At 42.8% G+C, this 18395-nt stretch overlaps 1 protein-coding gene across 6 annotated transcripts in view; it reads left to right on the top strand.

Moving 5' to 3' along the window:
* unc13c (unc-13 homolog C (C. elegans)) overlaps nucleotides 1-18395 on the top strand; it is a 100176-nt gene that overhangs the window by 25414 nt on the left and 56367 nt on the right. For all 6 annotated transcript variants that reach the window (XM_025055423.1, XM_025055425.1, XM_025055426.1 and 3 more), the window contains 6 exons: nucleotides 4860-9099; nucleotides 13565-13587; nucleotides 14222-14268; nucleotides 15375-15453; nucleotides 17606-17611; nucleotides 17717-17788. In XM_025055423.1, coding sequence (XP_024911191.1) covers nucleotides 5055-9099; nucleotides 13565-13587; nucleotides 14222-14268; nucleotides 15375-15453; nucleotides 17606-17611; nucleotides 17717-17788 — 4272 coding nt within the window. In that variant the 5' untranslated portion in view covers nucleotides 4860-5054. The remainder of the gene's footprint in view (nucleotides 1-4859; nucleotides 9100-13564; nucleotides 13588-14221; nucleotides 14269-15374; nucleotides 15454-17605; nucleotides 17612-17716; nucleotides 17789-18395) is intronic.

Raw genomic sequence — 18395 nt, 5'->3', positions numbered from 1 at the left:
ACTGGATTCAAGAACCGTTATTTGAGAATGATGCGGGCAGACGGCGGCGTCCGGTTCTCTGAGCAGAAAATCAGAATGAAAAGTGTTGGTGTCGTTGGTTCGGTCCGGTTTATGTTGTAGTGTCAAACCCAGATGATGATGCAACACTGTCAATCCAACACATGCTCTTATTCTCACCTGCATCACATGAACGCCTTTGAGCAGTGCTGTTGTTTCACGCTGAGCTTGGTGTCAGTCTGGCCACAAGAACCGAACGGTTCTGGTTCTGGTTCTGGTTCTGGTTCTGGAGCAGAGAGTCTGTGGTGGTGTTGGCTGGCTTCCTGTAGCTGCAGGCTTTTATTTCACTGTGGGGAAACACACAGGTTAGGGAGGCAGAATATAGCTGAGGATGGGCGTGAGGCAACATGATCTGAGAACACACACACACACACACACACACACACATCCCCCACCACTGGTACGTTGGCTCTGAGCAGCAGATGCATGTTTAAAAGCACCCATGCAGGGATGGCGCACATGTGAGTGCACGCATGGCTACACACCCACACACACACACACATACACGCACATACCCACACGTGCACTAATCCACGATCCGCCATAATCCACGGTGATATGTGCTGAAGGAATGACGTAACATGTGAACATCTCCCATCTGTGCTCGGCTCTTCCTGGAGGTTTGAAAGGAGCTGCTCTGCACTAGGACTGGGTTGAATTGTACTACAGTACAGTACAGTACAGTACAGTACAGTACAGTACACTTTAGTAAAGTATACTCTTGTACGATAGTCAACACTTACTATACAATAGTATAATGTGTTAAACTTGGTCTGAGAACAAAAATCCTCATTAAAATAAATCTTAGATTTGTATTATTTGAATGAAATCAAAGGTTAATCTGAACCCTACATCAGAGTGTCTTCTTGTTCTCTAACTGCCTGGACGTTCGTCCCAGGTCCAGGAGTAGAGTCTGATTCTGTGGGTGTGGCTGAGGCTCTCCCTGTTCTCTAGAGTTTTCTATAGTATGACTCACAAAGTGGGACAGACTTTAGTCACAGACTCCTGGGTCTCCCAGAGTTTGTTATAGGAGTCGGGGTGTAACACTTTCTTTAATTTATACAAACACAGCTCGTACGCCCTGAAGAAAACTTACCAATCCTGCAGTATCTAATTGATGGAATGGTGTATACATACATATATATATATATGTATGTATATGTAAATGTACAGTATGTCAATATATATTTATATATACATTAATGAGGTCATGTAGCTCCATACATTTAATAATCGAGGCACCATACAACGTAATTGTATCATTGCGTTACTGATGTGATGAAAAGTCTCTCATTGTGAACGATGCTCTCGTGGACGACCCCACATTTAATCACATGATGAAGGTGTTAACTGAATTATTCCATTTAATTCTGGTTCGTTTGCTGCCGGGTCTGTGCGTGCATGCAATACATCACGTCACATGACAAAAACATTCAGATGAAAAGAGAAAGGATGATTTTATGCCCTCACTCATCAAAGTGGGATCATTCCAACTAGTTCTCTGTCATCTCCTCTCCTAATTCCTGCATCATTACACTGTAATGGGATGATACGGGCGATACCTCGTGGGCATTATCAAGTCATTTGAGTATCAACTCCAGCTCTGGAGGAGAGTGATCGCTTCATTTGTCAAAGCCTAACATGCAGATGTCAGGGTGTCGGCTCTGGGAGGAGAAACTGATGATCAACACTGGTTGGACTGGTCTGACTGGACAGAGACGGAGCAGCCGCTGCTGTGAACACTAGACTCACCAGGCGTTAGGGTTTTAGTTCAATTCACCAAAACTAGTTAAGTGTTTAGTCATTCAACAGTCATTCGACCAGACATCCTGTCCAGAAACAGCTGTAATTGTATGAATCAAATGTGATAAATAGATGGTAAATCACGTGAACTCAAAATACATTTAAAAATACATTCATTTTATACCTTTATACCTGAATTTACATTTAAACAAAAAGCATTAGCTTTTCTGTCTAATGATTTTATTATTTATTATTATTTTTGTATTGTTAGTATTGCTGTCTTTTCATATATTCTATTTTTTCCAATAAAATCTTTGATTTAATGTTTAATTTGGGAACCTGCATGGTTTACCAGGTCAACATCTTCAAAGGTTACTTTTTAATGTCAGCATCAGACCTGGGTGTCTTCACTCCACACACCCTGGTACTCTGTATGCAGCACATGCGTCTGTGCAGCTTCTACATGTGACACAAAAGTAAGTTTGATCACTGAAGAGAGCAGTGGAGGCCACTCGGCTCTTTCTCTGCACTGCTGACTTGGATCAGAGCCAGGAGCAAAAACATTCTTCTTTCTAACACCCGTGACATGAAACATCTCCTGCATCATTTTTCTCCATTCAATATTGAAAGAGATGATAAAAAAGTTGACTTTAATCTGTTTTTTACCCTTTCAGGCTGTTGAATCACTGCTCTGTGGTTCACCAACCAAAACGTTGACAATCTGATCGGAACATCGACCGTGGCCAAAATGATAAACTCAAACCTGAAGGTTTAGTCCAATTTCAAATATGTATTCCAGAGATTTTCCTTGAAAAGTTTTATTCAACAGGCAAAAGAAACAAAAAACATTTTTTATTTTTTATTTAGTAACAATCAACACAACATTCATCAAACATTTGCAACACAAAAAAATATGTTAGGACCAGGTTTCTGAAGTACTTTAGGAAAATACTGATACTGTAAAATATCTCATTATGCAAAGAGAAAACCCTACATTATTAAAAAAAAAAAAGATTCTGTGGGCTGATTTATTTTGAGATTGACCAAAAGATATTGGAAACGTGTTCTGTGATCAGATAAGGCAGTGTTTTATGTTGCAGGAAAAAGGATGTGATTTAATCAGAGAGGGATAAAAATGACTGTTTGGACTGATGAATACACAGATAGAGTGATGACGGTATAGTACGCAGGGTAAAGTATTAAAAAGGTTGGTGTTGTGTATGGAGAGAGATACAGAACAGATGGTTGACAGGAGGGATAAAAATGACTGTTTGGACTGATGAATACACAGATAGAGTGATGGGTGTGAAAAAGGTTGGTGTTGTGTTTGAAGAGAGATACAGAACAGATGGTTGACAGGTGAAAAGAATGTGAATGGCTGAGGTCAAGAAGAAGTGTGACCAGAGGTAGAGAAGTAGAAGAGGAGCTGAGAGTTCAGGGAATCACGGAGGCCACTGGAACTCCCAGAGGGCTGTTGGATAGAACCTCTAACTGGGAGAGTGTGACTTCATGTCAGCAACAATGAGATGAGATATGTGGGCGCTGGAACCAGGAAGTTCATGAGCTTTTAAAGAAGTCAGCCTTGATACTCAAGGAGATGAAAATGGACAGAGTTCAAAAACCCTACTGCAGAGTGGAACATGTGAATGAACGTTGTGTGAAGAGATTCCTGGTTCTACTGGACGAGTCCTTGTTGAAACACTTGGTGTAACAGTAGCTGAGTCACAGGTGAACCTGAAAAGATCAGACAAGTTTGATACATGTTTACAGAATGTATGGAAAATCCATCTATCAGTGTAACACAACAGTAATCAATGACTGTGTTACTGTGTAACAACGGTCCAAACCCAGTACTGAACAATGTCTTTGACATAAAGTTTATAACTAAAGTACCTGAAATGTCCCATTTGCTTAACCAGATTTTTTGTTTCTCTGTGAGCATTTACAACCCCAGGGAATTGCCCCATGTCACTTATTTTAATAGTTTTAACAGAGAACAAATAAAGTGACCTGCTGCTCATAAATTCTCTCCGTCTTTAGCTGCTGCCTCAGTAAAGAGCTCAATGAGGGACCGTGAGCCAATCCCAGCGCAGATGTCTTATAAGACAGGATAAGAACGTGTCAAAAAGTCTGATTACATCAATCTTCTTCCTGGTTTGGCAGATTGGCTCCCCCCCCCCCCCACCCATCTCCATGACTTCTGTCAGGGGTCTTCCCCTTTTCCTCTCACCCTCTGTCCAAACCATCTCAACCTTTCCTCACTAACTATCAATGTCTCCTTATATTATTTCTACAAAAAAAAAAAAACCCTCCATCTGCTCACACTTAGAGAAGCTGTGACTTCATCGTGATTCTTCATTTTTAATCTAGATCATAAAAAGGCACCAACCATCAAATTCAGTTTCAGGAATTCTAAACTAAACGTACAGGATTCTAAACTCCCTGTAAGTAACTACCCTGATGCCTTTTTACCCACGTCCACAGTCTGAGACGGGGCTTCCCCTGAATTGTTTCCAACCAATCAAAGTGTCCTGAAACACTCTGTTTACTGCTTGGTCTGTCCACGTTCACAAATACAAGCCAGTTGTAATAATGTGTGTCGCAGCTCATTGACCCAAACGTGTCTCCGTGGTCGTCGGACTGCAGCCACATCGGGCTCTAAACACTGTAATTAATGTGAAGCAGCTGTCAGGTCTCCTGCACGGCAACTGTCTCTCATTCAACTTCTTCATCTTTCACTGCTTTTTAACCGTCACCATTCAGAACCGTCCAGAGAGAACTGCTGTTGTCCCACAGAGCCTCCCACTGTGGACCTAATGCCCACCTAATAACACATTCATATAGTCACTTTACAAAGCCTGATACTTGGATTGGATTTCTGTGTTAGAAATGTGCACGTTTGCCTGTATGTGGGTTAAGATTAAGATTCATATACATTTGACTGGACTTGTTTAATTTCTCTAACTCTGTCTTTGTCCATTTCAACAGCAGAGTGAAGACAGAAGTGTTGTACAGTCTGCTCTGAGACTAATGTGAAAATATGTTTGTTGTTGTTTCAGGCTGATCATTTTCTCACAGAAGAAGGAAACTGGAGAGGATACCAACAACCAGCGTTGACTTGGAGTGTGATTTTAAAGAAGTGTGAATGACTCACTAAAAAGCACAGTTTGATTGTGCTTGGCTCTGAACCGCACGGTTATCAGCCAACGTCTCCTTTCTTTAAATGATAAAACCACTCCACAGGGTTGACATCCATGGTTTCTGCCCTAATCAAGACAATATCATCCAACATTAAAAAGATTTGCAAAGGAATGTTCACAAAGAAATTGGCAAACCCAATAAAGAAGAAAGAGAAAAGTGAAAATAAAGAGCCGAAACCGACCACTGATGTGCCAGTGCACAATCCAAATCTCTCTGCTACGCTGAAGACAACAGTTAAAAAGATTTCCAAATGCTCTTCGGCACGTAACATATCACTGGAGGACGACGACGGAAAGAACGACTGCTCGTCTCTGTCACCGACTTTCAGTTATCGTGTTGCTATAGCCAACGGACTCCCCAAAAACTCCCTTCTTTTGAATAACAATGAATGCGTCTTACCTGATGTTCTTTCAAGTGACAGTAATTTCTCTGACCCTTTAAGTGAAACCAAGCCTGTTCGGAGACTGCATGAGCATAAATCACACACGATGCCTGTGAGACGAAACAGGAAGAGCCTCATCAGTTTGGCTCCCTCTGATGGAAGTTCTGAAGGCGAGCGGGTGGAACGCTCTAGTCTTCACACTCTTAGGCTGGGTGCTCTTCGCAAGCTACGAAAATGGAAAAAAAGTCAGGAATGTGTCTCCTCAGACTCCGAGGTCAGCAACTGGAGAAAAACCTTGGGGATCCGGAGCAAGTCCTTGGACCGCGCTGGACGACAGCAAAAGAGTTCAACCCTGGAGCCCGGCTCCTCCTCCACAGGGTGCATCAGCCAAACACAGGATGTGATGGAGATGATTTTCAAGGAGCTCCAGGGGATCAGCCAGATAGAGACAGAATTGTCTGAGCTGCGTGGTCATGTCAACGCCCTGAAAAGCTCCATCGATGAGATCTCCAGTAGTGTGGAGGTAGTTCAGAGTGAGATTGAACAGCTGCGCTCCGGATTTGTCCAGTCCAGAAGAGAGACACGTGACATTCATGACTATATAAAGCAGATTAGCAGTCAGGCCAATAACTCCACCTTAAGGTTTCTTAATGTCCCTGAAGAAAGGTCAGAAAGAACAGAAAGTGTCATATATAAAATGTTAAAAGATAAAATGGGTTTCATTGATGCTCGCAAAACCATTAAAATCGAACTTGCTCACAGGCTAGGTCAACAAAGAGAATGTTCGAATGCAAAACCGCGCCCAATTATTGTAATATTTGCAACAACCCAAGATCGAGACGTTGTCTTAAAAAAATGTTATAAACTTAAAGGGACAGGCATCACAGTCTCGACTGACAGCTTAACTCCTGAAGGAAAAGAGAGAAAAGAAAAAGCGATGTCTTCTTCACAGACATATGAGAGCATGGACCTGAAGGTGTCAGGAAAAGACAAAGTGGTAGAGAGTGATGACTGGGACTCCATGGACAGCGATAAAGAATTGGATGAATTAAGCAGGAACAAATATGCAATGGTCATTTCTAAGCCTGTTCACAAGAGTAAATCAGAGAAGAGGCGCTCACATGACCATAGTCATTCAGTAGATGAAGCCAGTTATTCAGCAGCTGTTCACTATGCTGACGACGCATACTATGATCCGGACAAGCATAGTAAAGCGTACTATTCTGACTTGACCCCCGGCTGGCTTTCGCAGAGTGACTATTCCACCCCTAAACTCAGTCGATCAGAGTCGGACTGCTCCAAACTCTGCCAGTCTTACTCTGAAGACTTTTCAGAGAGCCAGTATTTCACGAGGGCGAACGGAGGCTCTTTGCTGTCGTCCTCTGATCAGGAACTGTGGCAGAGAAAACAGGAAGACATGGCTTCTTCTTGGTATGCAAGCACAGGCCATCCACCTACTGATGAAAACCAAACCTTTGAACCCAATGAGATTGAAACAACAGAAACCATTGACAGCGGGGTGAGTAATGGACTCGTAAGCATGTCTCGTGATAGAAGCCACTACAGTGGCTCACAGCTTTCTCTACAAGGTGACCTGTCACCCTGGAAGGATTGGCATCATTTGGAGCAGGGTGCAGACTCCGGCGTAGAAGCTTCTATTGAGGTCAGCAGTCCGTTTGACCCTTCAACAATTCCAGGTTTTCCTGAGAACATTACTAAATGCCAGGAGGTTGATTTACAATTTGAGGGAGATGAAGAATTCATGATGCTTGACAGAGATTCTTCTCTACCACCTGTTACTACCCATATCATCCCTCACATCACAGAAAGGGAATCTGCCAGAACTTCTACTCGTCAGTCTAAAGAAGGAAGTAAGATGATCACAAAAGAAACTGCTAAATTATTAGCTAAAGATGCCGCTAAAGTTGCAAATAAGCTAACACACAAACACACAAAACTGGCAAAAGAAGAAAACAACAAAGTGTCACCCGTGGAAAGTTCAAAGGTGACTGATAGGGTTACAGCTAGAGGTACGACTAAAGCAGTCCCCAAAGAGACGTCAAATGAAACAAAAAAATCAGCCGCTAAAGAACCTTTACAAACACGTGTTAGCAGTGCTAGCATACCAAGTAAAGATGCAGCAAGGACCACAGTTAAAGGGGTCTCTAGAGTCACGTCTAAGGTCCCTTCTACTGAGACTGTGAAAGCCACTCATAAAACAACTCCAAAAGACAGCCCTGCAGTAACTCCTAAAGACAGTCCTAAAGAGTCCCCCAAAGACAGTCCAAAAATAACTCCAATCGAGAGCCCGGCTTCGACCCCTAAAGAGTCCCCCAAAGATTCTCCTAAAGAGTCACCCAACGTTATTTCAAAGGAAATACCAAAAGTTGCATCTAGAGAAGGTTTAAAAGTCTCTGCTAAAGAAGTCACGAAAGAATCTGTAAAACAACCCCCCAAAGAAGCCCCCAAAGCTGCCCCAAAGGTGGTACCCAATGAGACCAGTAAAATACCCTCAAAAGAAGTTTCTAAAGGTCAACCTCAAGAACTACCACAGGTGATTCCCAAAGAGAATAATAAAGTGTTCCAGAAAGACGCTCCCAAAGCTGCCCCAACAGAAGCCCCCAGGGTAATTCCTAAAGAGATCTCCAAAGAGACGTCTAAAGTAACACCCATAGATAAATTCCCTGAACTAGACGTAAATCATAGTTTTCACCAGAACCAGAACAAATCTTCAGCCATGTACCGCAGTCAGAGTGAGATCAGGGTGGAGAAGGTTGAAGAAGTTCCAAAGTCTTGGAGCAGTAGGCTTAGCATAGACCTTAGTGAAAAGTCCTTTGGTTTTGGCTTTGGTTCTACCCTTCAGAGGGCAAAGTCAGCTCTAGAAGTTGTTTGGAAAACAGGCGCTCAGGGAACACCTGCTCCTCCAGAAGAGCCACCCAACCCCCCTTCATCATTTATGGGACGGTTCCGCACCCTGTCCACCTCCACTGCAAATACGACAGGCTCTACAGTCGAATCAGACACTCACAGAGAGCCCGTCCTCAACAAGGCAGAGCAAGAAAAAACAGAGGTAAAAGCCGACCCTGGGGAGCCCCCAGTGGACAATGAGACCCACTACGTGGAAGTTATGGAACAAGTGTTAGCTAACTTGGAGAACAGAACTAATCCGAGCGACACTGATGAAACAATGGAGGGTACACAGCAGTCTTCTCAGGACTACAATGTTTCTGATGACATTGAAGCTTCACAAGACCAAGGCACACAGAACTTTGAAGCTTCTCCAAATTTTGAAGCTACTGATGAATATGTGGAAGATGAAGAGGGATGTGTTTTGGAGTACGATTGCAGTTTGGACGATCAGTACGATGAAGAGTACGTTGACGAATACGAGCCCCACCCAACAGAGGGCGCCACCGACTATGATGCGATGGTGGAGTACGTAGATGTAGAAGAACCAGATGAGACAGAGGACAATATAACGGAGGAGTATGAAGAGGGAGATGAGGAGTTAGACGAGATAGACGAGATAGTGGAGGAGGTTGTTGAGCCTTCTGAAAAAGTAGAGCCACAGCAGGAAGACGAAAACAAAAATGTTGCAGAAGAGAAGCCAGCGGAGGCTCCACCGAAGAAGAGACTGCGACCTACATTCAAGGAGGCAGCACTTCGGGCCTACAGAAAACAGATGGCTGAACTGGAGCAGCAGATCTTGGCTGGAGGTATGGCTGCTCTTGTTTTGTAATCACATCCCATAATACAACAAACTGACTTGTTCTGTATGATCATCTAAATTGTTAGACATTGACTTTATTATGATGTTGAGAAGCTTCAAGGTTCTTTCCTGATGCAGACGACTGTTTCACACTTTCAACAAAATAATTTAGTTTATATTTGAGTTTAAAAACTTTTCTCCTAATGCAGCAGAATATTTCTATGGGTTTTACTTTTCGGACGGTTTAAATTATTTGACGTGTTTATAAATATGTAGACTGACACATTCAAAAGTAGCTCTGAGAAAAAGTAAGGCAGGGATTTTCTCCTGCTACTTAAAATAGGCCCCTGACCTACATATGTAGCTGCCATAGTATGGACTTATCATCAGGAAGACACTGAGGTTTAGGGAATTCAAAACTCTCAGGCTGTGCCTGGTTAATCAGAAATATGTTGGAAAGAATAAAAGTTGATAATTAACAGGTTCTCAGTCAGGTCTGTTTGCACATCATGTATATCTGATCAACAAAAAGTGCCAGGAAAAAACAAAACAATGTTTCAAACAATATTCAACCTTTGTGACGTCAAAATTGAAATGCAAAAATCAAAATTTTGATCTTATTTTATTTTTAATCTTTTTAATTTGGGCAGTAATTCATTAACTCTTGTTTTTGTCACGTTGACTGTTTCTTTGATTTTGTCAGATGTCGGTAGCCATCTTGGTATTTCGTTGCAGATGTTGGGCAGTAATTCATTAACTCTTGGTTTTGTCACGTTGACTGTTTCTTTGATTGTTTTACTATTGGTGTGTCGTTATGTCAGAGTGCATGATGGGAACTCAGTGGTTGTCACTATGATTTATCACAGGTTGGTCTGGTTTGAAAAAGTCTGTAGACTTGGATTATTATTGAGGATTACTGGGACGTCTGAGTCCAGCAGCAGAGAGCTGCACTGAACCTGACAGTGTTAACCAGACTGGGACGTGTGAGTCCAGCAGCAGAGAGCTGCACTGACTCCACTGTACCACAGCACCCTCAGCACTGAGCTGTTGGAGCCAAGTCTAAAACCCTGCCGTCAAACCTAATGTGACAACCAGTGGGTGTTTACAGCTGCTTGAAATGAACCTGTGACATTCTCCCTGTAATTCCAAACTTTTTAACCTTTTCTACAAACATGTTGTTACAAACCGACGCTGATTTATCCCCTTTAACTGACAGACGCAGCACTGACACGTCCTTAAAAACATCTACAATATTTGTGTCGATCACAAATCCACATTTCAGGTTCTTTAAATCGCTGTAAAAGTGATTTTTAAAAAATACAGTTGCAGATTTAGTTAAGATAAAATTTCAACCTTAGGTTAAAGTAAAACCTCCTTAATTGTCATGTCAAAAATTATTTCATTCCATTTTGACTTTTCCTGCCTCTTCACAGCTTACGTGAATCTTTCATGCTCTCACATAAGTTTTCCCAGAGCACTTGTAAGAGAAAGAGAAACAAAAAAAAGCAGATAATAATAATAAGCAGCTCATCTTTAAGTAAAAGGACACAAACATGACAAAGAAAATGAAAGTGTCACTAAATGAGCTGTTTTATGTCTTCCTCCTCCCTCGTTAGCTTTATGCCTTCATCTCTTGCAGCTGATGTGTGTTAACTACACTCATGCTCTAAAGCTTGCTGACTGGTCGGGGGGGTTGGGTGNTCTCACTCTCTACTGCCAGGTCTTTCTTCCAATGGCTTCAGCAGTGTCTGTGTTCAGATGCTAGTTCACACTCCCAAGGGCGTTCTGTAACCAGGTCAGCCTTCACCAGAATATTTATAGAGGTCTGCTAGTGAAGTTTGCTGCTGCCTCCTGGGGGCGCAAAAGAGGTAAATAGTCTTAAGCTTGATGGCCTGTTTCTAAAGAATATATAAAAGTGTAAATGTGGACGTTGGGAGTGACTCTTCTGGGATTGTTCACAGTAATTTGTTCATTTCAGGATAGTTCTGCTGATGTGGTATCAAAAAGTCCTTTTTCTTCAGTTCTAATTAATACAACATGCAGTAAGAGCTTGGTATTCTGGACCAGTCTGGAGACCTGATGTTATCACAGTCCCAGAACAGGTTGACGGCTCAGTGTGTGCTCTGTGACAAGTGTGTTCTGACAACATCCTCTGAGATGTTTCCATGAAGATGTGGTGCCACGTGTTTCCAGAAGCACTGAGGATTATGTATAAAGTTGAACTCAGATTCCTCCTACTTTGTGCATTGATGCGTAGACTTTTGTACATACAGTGATACAGTATAAAGTTGATACATGGAAGAGTGGACTTCACAGTCGTTTGATTTACACTTATTAGATCAGATGAGCTTCAAACACTTATATACTTATATATATACATATACATATATAAGGCAGAAAAGGATTTTTGCTGTGTTCTATATGAACTAATGTCTCTGAGTGAGTTGACGTAGGGGTCAGTCCGGGTCATGGTATTTGTCAAGTGTAGGCTTTTCTGCCCCAGTGGCCTCTGATTTATGCCCCGTGTGACCATGTGTGTCGGCAGTGAAACTCAGGATTTACTGCTGCTGTTGTTCCTTCACACCATCACAGGCAGAAAAGGATTTTTTCTTCCACACACTTGGTGATTGTAAAATAATATTTCTAGTTTCTGGTCACGTTCTGCTCGTGTTCGTTTACTTTTTTTTCTATATTTCAATAACAAACACTAATCAGTTATTTTTTTATTTTAACATTTATTAATGCGAGCATCCAGTGATGTGTGTAGCGGTTACACAAACACAGTAAGAATTAGAAGTAGGTTTTCTGATAAGACTGGCAGCTGCTGCTCTTTCTTTAATTGGCTTAATTGTTTTGTATATAATTATGTTTATTGTTTTCTTTATTTATGAAATAAAAAAACACAAATGGTTTACTTTTTAATTACTTTACCAACTTCAAACAACCGTGTATTCAAGTAAAAACTGTACAGACTCAGAGCAGTTTTCTTGGATGTTCAGTAGAGGACCAGTGCTGAGTTGAAGGGAGCTGTCCATGGTACTTCACTGAGGAGCTGACCATGGTACTCACTTGGGCAAAGCTGCCTAGTGCTGAGTTGAAGCTGACCATGGCACTCACCTGGGCAGAGCTGTTCATGTTACTCACCTGAGAAGCTGTCCATGGTACCTCTCTGAGCAGAGCTGTCCATGGTACTTCACTGAGGAGCTGACCATGGTACTCACTTGGGCAAAGCTGTTCATGGTACTCATCTGAGAAGCTGTCCATGGTACCTCTCTGAGCAGAGCTGTCCATGGCACCTGACTGAGCAGAGCTGTCCATTGTCCTCGCATGGGCAGAGCTGTCCATGGTACTTCCCTGAGAAGCTGTCCATGTTACCTCTCTGAGCAGAGCTGTCCATGGTACTCATCTGAGAAGCTGTTCATGCTACCTCTCTGAGCAGAGCTGTCCATGGTGCTACACCGAGAAGCTGTCCATGGCACCTCACTTAGGAGCTGTCCATGGCTCTATACTGAGTAGAGCTGTCCATGGTGCTACACTGAGAAGTTGTCCATAGCACTTCACTGAGAAGCTGTCCATGGTACCTCACTTAGGAGCTGTCCATGGCTCTATACTGAGTAGAGCTGTCCATGGGACTTTGTTGGGGAGCTGTCCGTGGGACTACCTTGAGCAGCACTTGTCCTTGAGAGCGTGCAGATTTGTTTCTCTATATATTGTGTTACAACCTGGTGTCCACATGTTGGTGGTGAATGTTGGAAACTGTCTGAATATTTTCTTCTTTTTTTTTACATTTAAGTAAATTCTTATTGTAGTATTGTAATACTGACTGCTGTTGAAACCTACGTATTAAAACAAATTACTGGTGAAAATAGTCTAATGAAACAAACTGAAGAAAATTTTGTTTTTTAAATTTTTCTGTTCTGATGGGTTTTTTTTGTTCTGAATTCAAGTTGCTGTTCTGACCAGATCAGAAATTAGATTTTTCTTTTTAAACAGTTTTTTCTACGCACATTGGTTCATTAGTTATGATTGGTTATGATTGGTTAAGACGTTATCTATCACCCTGGGGTCAATAACACGGTGATTACACTCCCACAGTCTTGCTTATGTAGAGGACGGGCCGTTCCACAGTTCATCTTCAAAATGGCAATTTGATACTAAGCACTTACGCTCACCTAATGTCCCATGTCTCCACTGCTATCAGTGTTAACACAGGTGTTATTGATTAAAGGCATCTTTTTAAAACACACACACACACACACACACACCTTCTCGTTGCTGCATCGATTACTGATGTTTAATGATGGTCATATTTCATCCTTCAGCCAGGGTCCTGTTTTATTTCTAGGTCCTGAGGCTCATGTTGACTGTCATCAGGCAGTAACAGCAGATTAGTGTCTTCATTCTCCAAACCAGTGTGTTTTCTACTCAGCTGCTCTCCTCTAACGGCTCCTCCTGTTATTTTCTCATTCCAGACGCCAGTGCTTTGGATTCTCAGGTTTTAAGTCACTGTTTATCTGTTGTTGTTGTTGTTGTTGTTGTTGTTGTTGTTGTTGTTGTTGTTGTTGTAAACCCTAAAGTACGTCTGTGCCTTCCATGCATGTGCATGTTGCGGTGTATTTTTTTTGTGTTTGTGTGGCATCCACCCAAACGTTTGACTGTGAAGACGGATGGAAGTTTTACAGTATGTGTTGGTATCAAAGCAAACACAGCATGTGCCTCTGAGCCACCGCGCTGTCACTCTGTGTTAGTGGAGCTTTTATTCTTCTCTTGTCTCAGAAAATGATTTGTGCTTCAAACTTAACAGTTTGGTCAGTGAGGAGGGAGAATTGCACAATAGACAAATCTGGCCGGAAGCACTCGGAGCAGCAAACTCTCAGAACTGAGCCCACAAATTACATTGATGTGAAATAATTTGGTCCTTTGCCGGTGGTGTTTCCCTCCCTTCTCGCTGTGATGTATTTCTTCTCTCTTTTCATTTATCTTTATCCTGAACCGACCTCCAAATGTACTGTGCTGCTAGTACATTTTGGTAATTTTTGTGTTTTCGTTACTGCCGTGTGCTTTGTGTTAGGCTGCGGGCAATTACTCTGTGTTTCTTATCTTGATCTTTGTGTCTTTTCTCCTCGCAGCCTCGCAGTGTTTTGGATGCCAAAATGTCAGGCTTGCAGACTGGAGGGTGAGTGTGAGCGTGTGGCCAGATCTGATCTTTTCACAGCCAAACAAATCAGGACTGTTGTGATTTTAAACTACCGTGCTGAGAAAAGTCTACGTGTTTCCTGACATGTAGCTGCAATTATTGTTTACTGACACAAAACAAACACTGAATGGAACCCAATATCCTGAGCTCCTAGATGTGATCCATCACTTTATATTAAATGTTTATTAGCAGCTTATTATGACATAGTCTGAGCTAAAGTCGGACCAACTGTCTGATGGCAACAGAGCCATCTGTAGGCTGAGAAGTAGAAGAGGGGGAACCTGGGGTGAGGTGATGCAGCCCGGGGTGAGGCGATGGAGCCCGGGGTGAGGAGATGGTGCCCGGGGTGAGGCGATGGTGCCCGGGGTGAGGCGATGGACCCTGGGGTGAGAAGATGGAGCCCGGGGTGAGGAGATGGAGCCTGGGGTGAGGTGATGCAGCCCGGGGTGAGGCGATGGACCCTGGGGTGAGAAGATGGAGCCTGGGGCGAGGCGATGGAGCCCGGGGTGAGGGGATGGAGCCCGGGGTGAGGCGCAGGAGCCCGGGGTGAGGAGATGACCCCTGGGGTGAGGCGATGGCCTGGGCAGCCCCTCGTGTCCCCTCGTGTCGTCTGTCTTCAGGGTCATACAACTGCTGTCAGTGAGAGGGAAACAGAAAAGCTTGAACAGCTGTGTGTGTGTGGAGGCACAGTGGCCTCAGTGTCACACTGAGATCATTGGGGAGTCACTGAGTGACAGATAAGGAGGCAGCACAGAGAGAGAGAGAGAGAGAGCATCGTTTGAGACGAGAGAGGAAATACGGTGTAGTTTGAGCTCAGACTTCTTGATGCTCTGCTCTGTTTGTCCACACAAATGGAGTAGAGCATCCTGGGGCTGGAAGGCATTAAAAGTGGGTCAATTGTACAGTGATGGAGCCCTGGGAATTAAAAGGAGAGAGTGAGACAGGTTAGGTAAGAGGCCCGGTCCTTAGTGTTTACCACGGGTGTAAATCACCTCCACTCCCTCCTGCCTTTCTCTGGTGCGGTGTCTCCTGCAGCGTGACATTATTATGTTATTAATACACCTTAAATCTGTCTCCCTCTTCAGGGCTGGCAGTATTCTTTATGGTATTGACAGCATGCCAGATTTACGACGCAAGCGGACTGTTCCTCTTGTCCGAGACCTGGTGAGTTAGCCGCCTCCACCAGGTTATGTGTGAATTATGTCAACCAGGTTTCACTGGTGAAACGCTGCTCTGTGTGAGTATGAACCCTTTGCTAACCACAACGTGCAGTGTTGACTTTTACTAATGACAACCAGTCAACTAACCAGTTAGTTACTAACGTTGTACTTTGACCTGTTGTAGCCTGGTTCAGCCACTGTTATTGCTGTTATTGCTGTTAAAGTCAGTGACTAATGTACTAATTGGTGATAAAAGCAACCACCTATAAATCTGGATTTTTTTTTCTCCTGTGCAGCAGTGCCTTGTGGGAATGTAAAATATAACCTTAACTATAATGCAACTGCATGATTAACTGGCCTGTAGAGGGCGTTTAAGACGTTACATCACAACGATGTTCTGCCATTTGTTTTTTATCGACACATAATGTGTCCTAACATATTCCTCAGAGAGGATTAGAGCAGAGAGAACAGGCTGCTGGGATGATGCCTGTTTTTCTTACTGTCAGTCCATTGTGTTCCTGCAAAGTGTGTGTTTGTCTCGTGTGTGTTTGTTACTCATCTCTTTGTTTTTCAGAAAAAGTCAAAAATGCATATGATTAGATTAGAATTTAGAAAATTAAATAAAAAACAAACCCCGTACGACATGTTGAAACTGTTTCCTTTTCTACCAATGATAACGCAGCCTGATGTTAGACAGGTCACTGCTGATGATTGTACAGTTTACTTTATACCACAGTGAACAACATGAGTTGATGCTCTATTTGTCCATATCTCTTATGAAAATAATAACCAACAATGTCCTGGTAAGTATGGGATGTCGTTTCTAAACCTTTTCCTTGGGTTCTGCGTGTACACTTGCCATCCTAACACAGACCCATAACAACTATGGGTGATATTTTTCAGTGAGTTGTCAGATTTCACTTTTGCCAATGCTTTAGCCCTTTTGTTTTTCTCCCCCTTTTTCTCTGTTGCTTGGCAGGTGTCACAAATTTTCTTTGTAAAGAAAAAAAATAAAAACTTGAAATGTTGACAACTCCACCCAAAAATATATCCGAGAGACTTCATTGACTTCTGATTTAACTGTGTGAGGCTTTTAAATCATGTAAAAGTGAAACCTAGCCAGCCTTTTACACTGGGATGAAGTCACAAGTCGGCAACAAATTAGTCCCTTTTCATGCGTCTCCTTTTGTCAGTGTCCCACATTTGCTGTGTGATGCTTCAGGGCAGCAACAGCGTCTAATTGGATGGGACCAGGAAACAAACAAACAAACAAACAAACAAACAAACAAAACAAATGTTGAAAATCAGTCTACATGGCATTGAACCCTGTACTGTTACCTCAGAGATAGCATCTGGACAAGGGCTCATGATGTATTGCCTGCAGCAACCTCAGCAGTGCTGGTGCATGTGAAGGAACGTACATCCACAGCCACAGTTCATGTAGAGGTCACGTTTCCTCCTACATCCTCCATGGCTCCCATGGATCTTTACCATAGCTGGGCTGTCGAGGCGAGAGGGTGGTGGTAAAGACTGATCCGATATTGTCAGCTGTCCGTGTCTGCATTTCTGTGTCATGTGACTTCCTCCAGTCTGGGAGGGAAACAATATCTGGTCACCAACCAGACTCCAGAGAAATTAATACGACAGATAATTTACTCGTCCATCTGTGAGTCTGTAACCTACGTGTTTTGTGTTTGTGAGAGTCTCTGTGTGTGTCTGAGTGTGTGTGTGTGTGTGCACCACACTGTGTGTGTTCATGTAAGTCTGGGCAGGGTTGTGTGTGTGTGTGTGTGTGTTATGTCCGTTTCTAATTTGTTAAAAAAAAGTGCAGAGCAGACAGCAGAAAATACGATCAAAGCTTCATCCGACAGAGAAGTTAAAACAATGCCAAGCATGACTGCAGTTTATTAACCACCACTGCATGAGTGGATTTAAAAAAAAAAAAAAAATCATGCAACGGCTGCACAACCTGTGTTAAGGACTAGTTGAATCTTTCTAGAGCTCTGAGCCCTAACCAGCAGTCCTGCATGGCACCTCAGTCTGGGTTACAACCTCCTCAACTCTGTCTGCTCTTTGTGAACTTCAACAGTTTTCCTCCTCCTCACTAATTATATTTATTTTTTCATTCTCTACTCATTACCTCCTGGAAACCTCAGGCTTTGGTGAGTTGACTTCTGGGTCCATTTTCACTCCTTAATAAATGTTTTGTCTCCTACACAAAGCAGAAGAATTTCATTTTCATTTTTCTTTCTTCTCTCTCGTCTCAGACCCTCACTGCTCGAAAGGCAGGCATCTCGTTTGCTCTGGTGAACCGATCCACACTGAACAACGAGGACCTGGTGAGTTAGTCGTCCTGATTCTACTGCTGACATGTTTGAAGACTTCTTCAATCTCACTGCCTCCAGTTGACTCTGGGCTCTGAACAATATTCACCTCATGATGAGGTCTTTGTTACAACTCTTCTGTTGCAGAAGAACAGAAACAAGAAACAAGAAATATGAGTCAGATATAAAGGCCGTACGAGGATGCAATTACACATTTGATTTCAATTTTTATTTCTTTTTTTTTTTCATCCCCAGTTTTTTAACGAGGCGTTCTCTCTCAGCTCTCTCTCATGGACAACTTTCTCCTTTTATGTAAACAAGACTTTTTTTTTTTAGACTCCAGTTCCTCTGGTCAGACAGAGACTTTTGATTTGACCTCCAAACCTCTGTCTGCATCAATTGATTGCAATCCTTCCCTCCCATGGGGGGGTTGGGGGGTGGTTCAGCTGGAGGAAGCACTTTCTCAGTTCCACCAACAACTTCTGTTGAAGTGTGTGCAAAATAAGGGTCGGTTCTAAAAGACTGCACGTGAGGTCACGTGTACTGTACTGTACTGACCTGTACTGTACTGACCTGTACTGGACTGACCTGTACTGACCTGTACTGACCTGTACTGTGTACT

This window comes from Cynoglossus semilaevis, chromosome 5, assembly GCF_000523025.1.
Source record: "Cynoglossus semilaevis isolate Cse_v1.0 chromosome 5, Cse_v1.0, whole genome shotgun sequence".
In the NCBI taxonomy this organism is placed as follows: domain Eukaryota; kingdom Metazoa; phylum Chordata; class Actinopteri; order Pleuronectiformes; family Cynoglossidae; genus Cynoglossus; species Cynoglossus semilaevis.
Note: the sequence above shows the minus strand (reverse complement) of the source record. Positions and strands in the feature narration are given on the sequence as shown.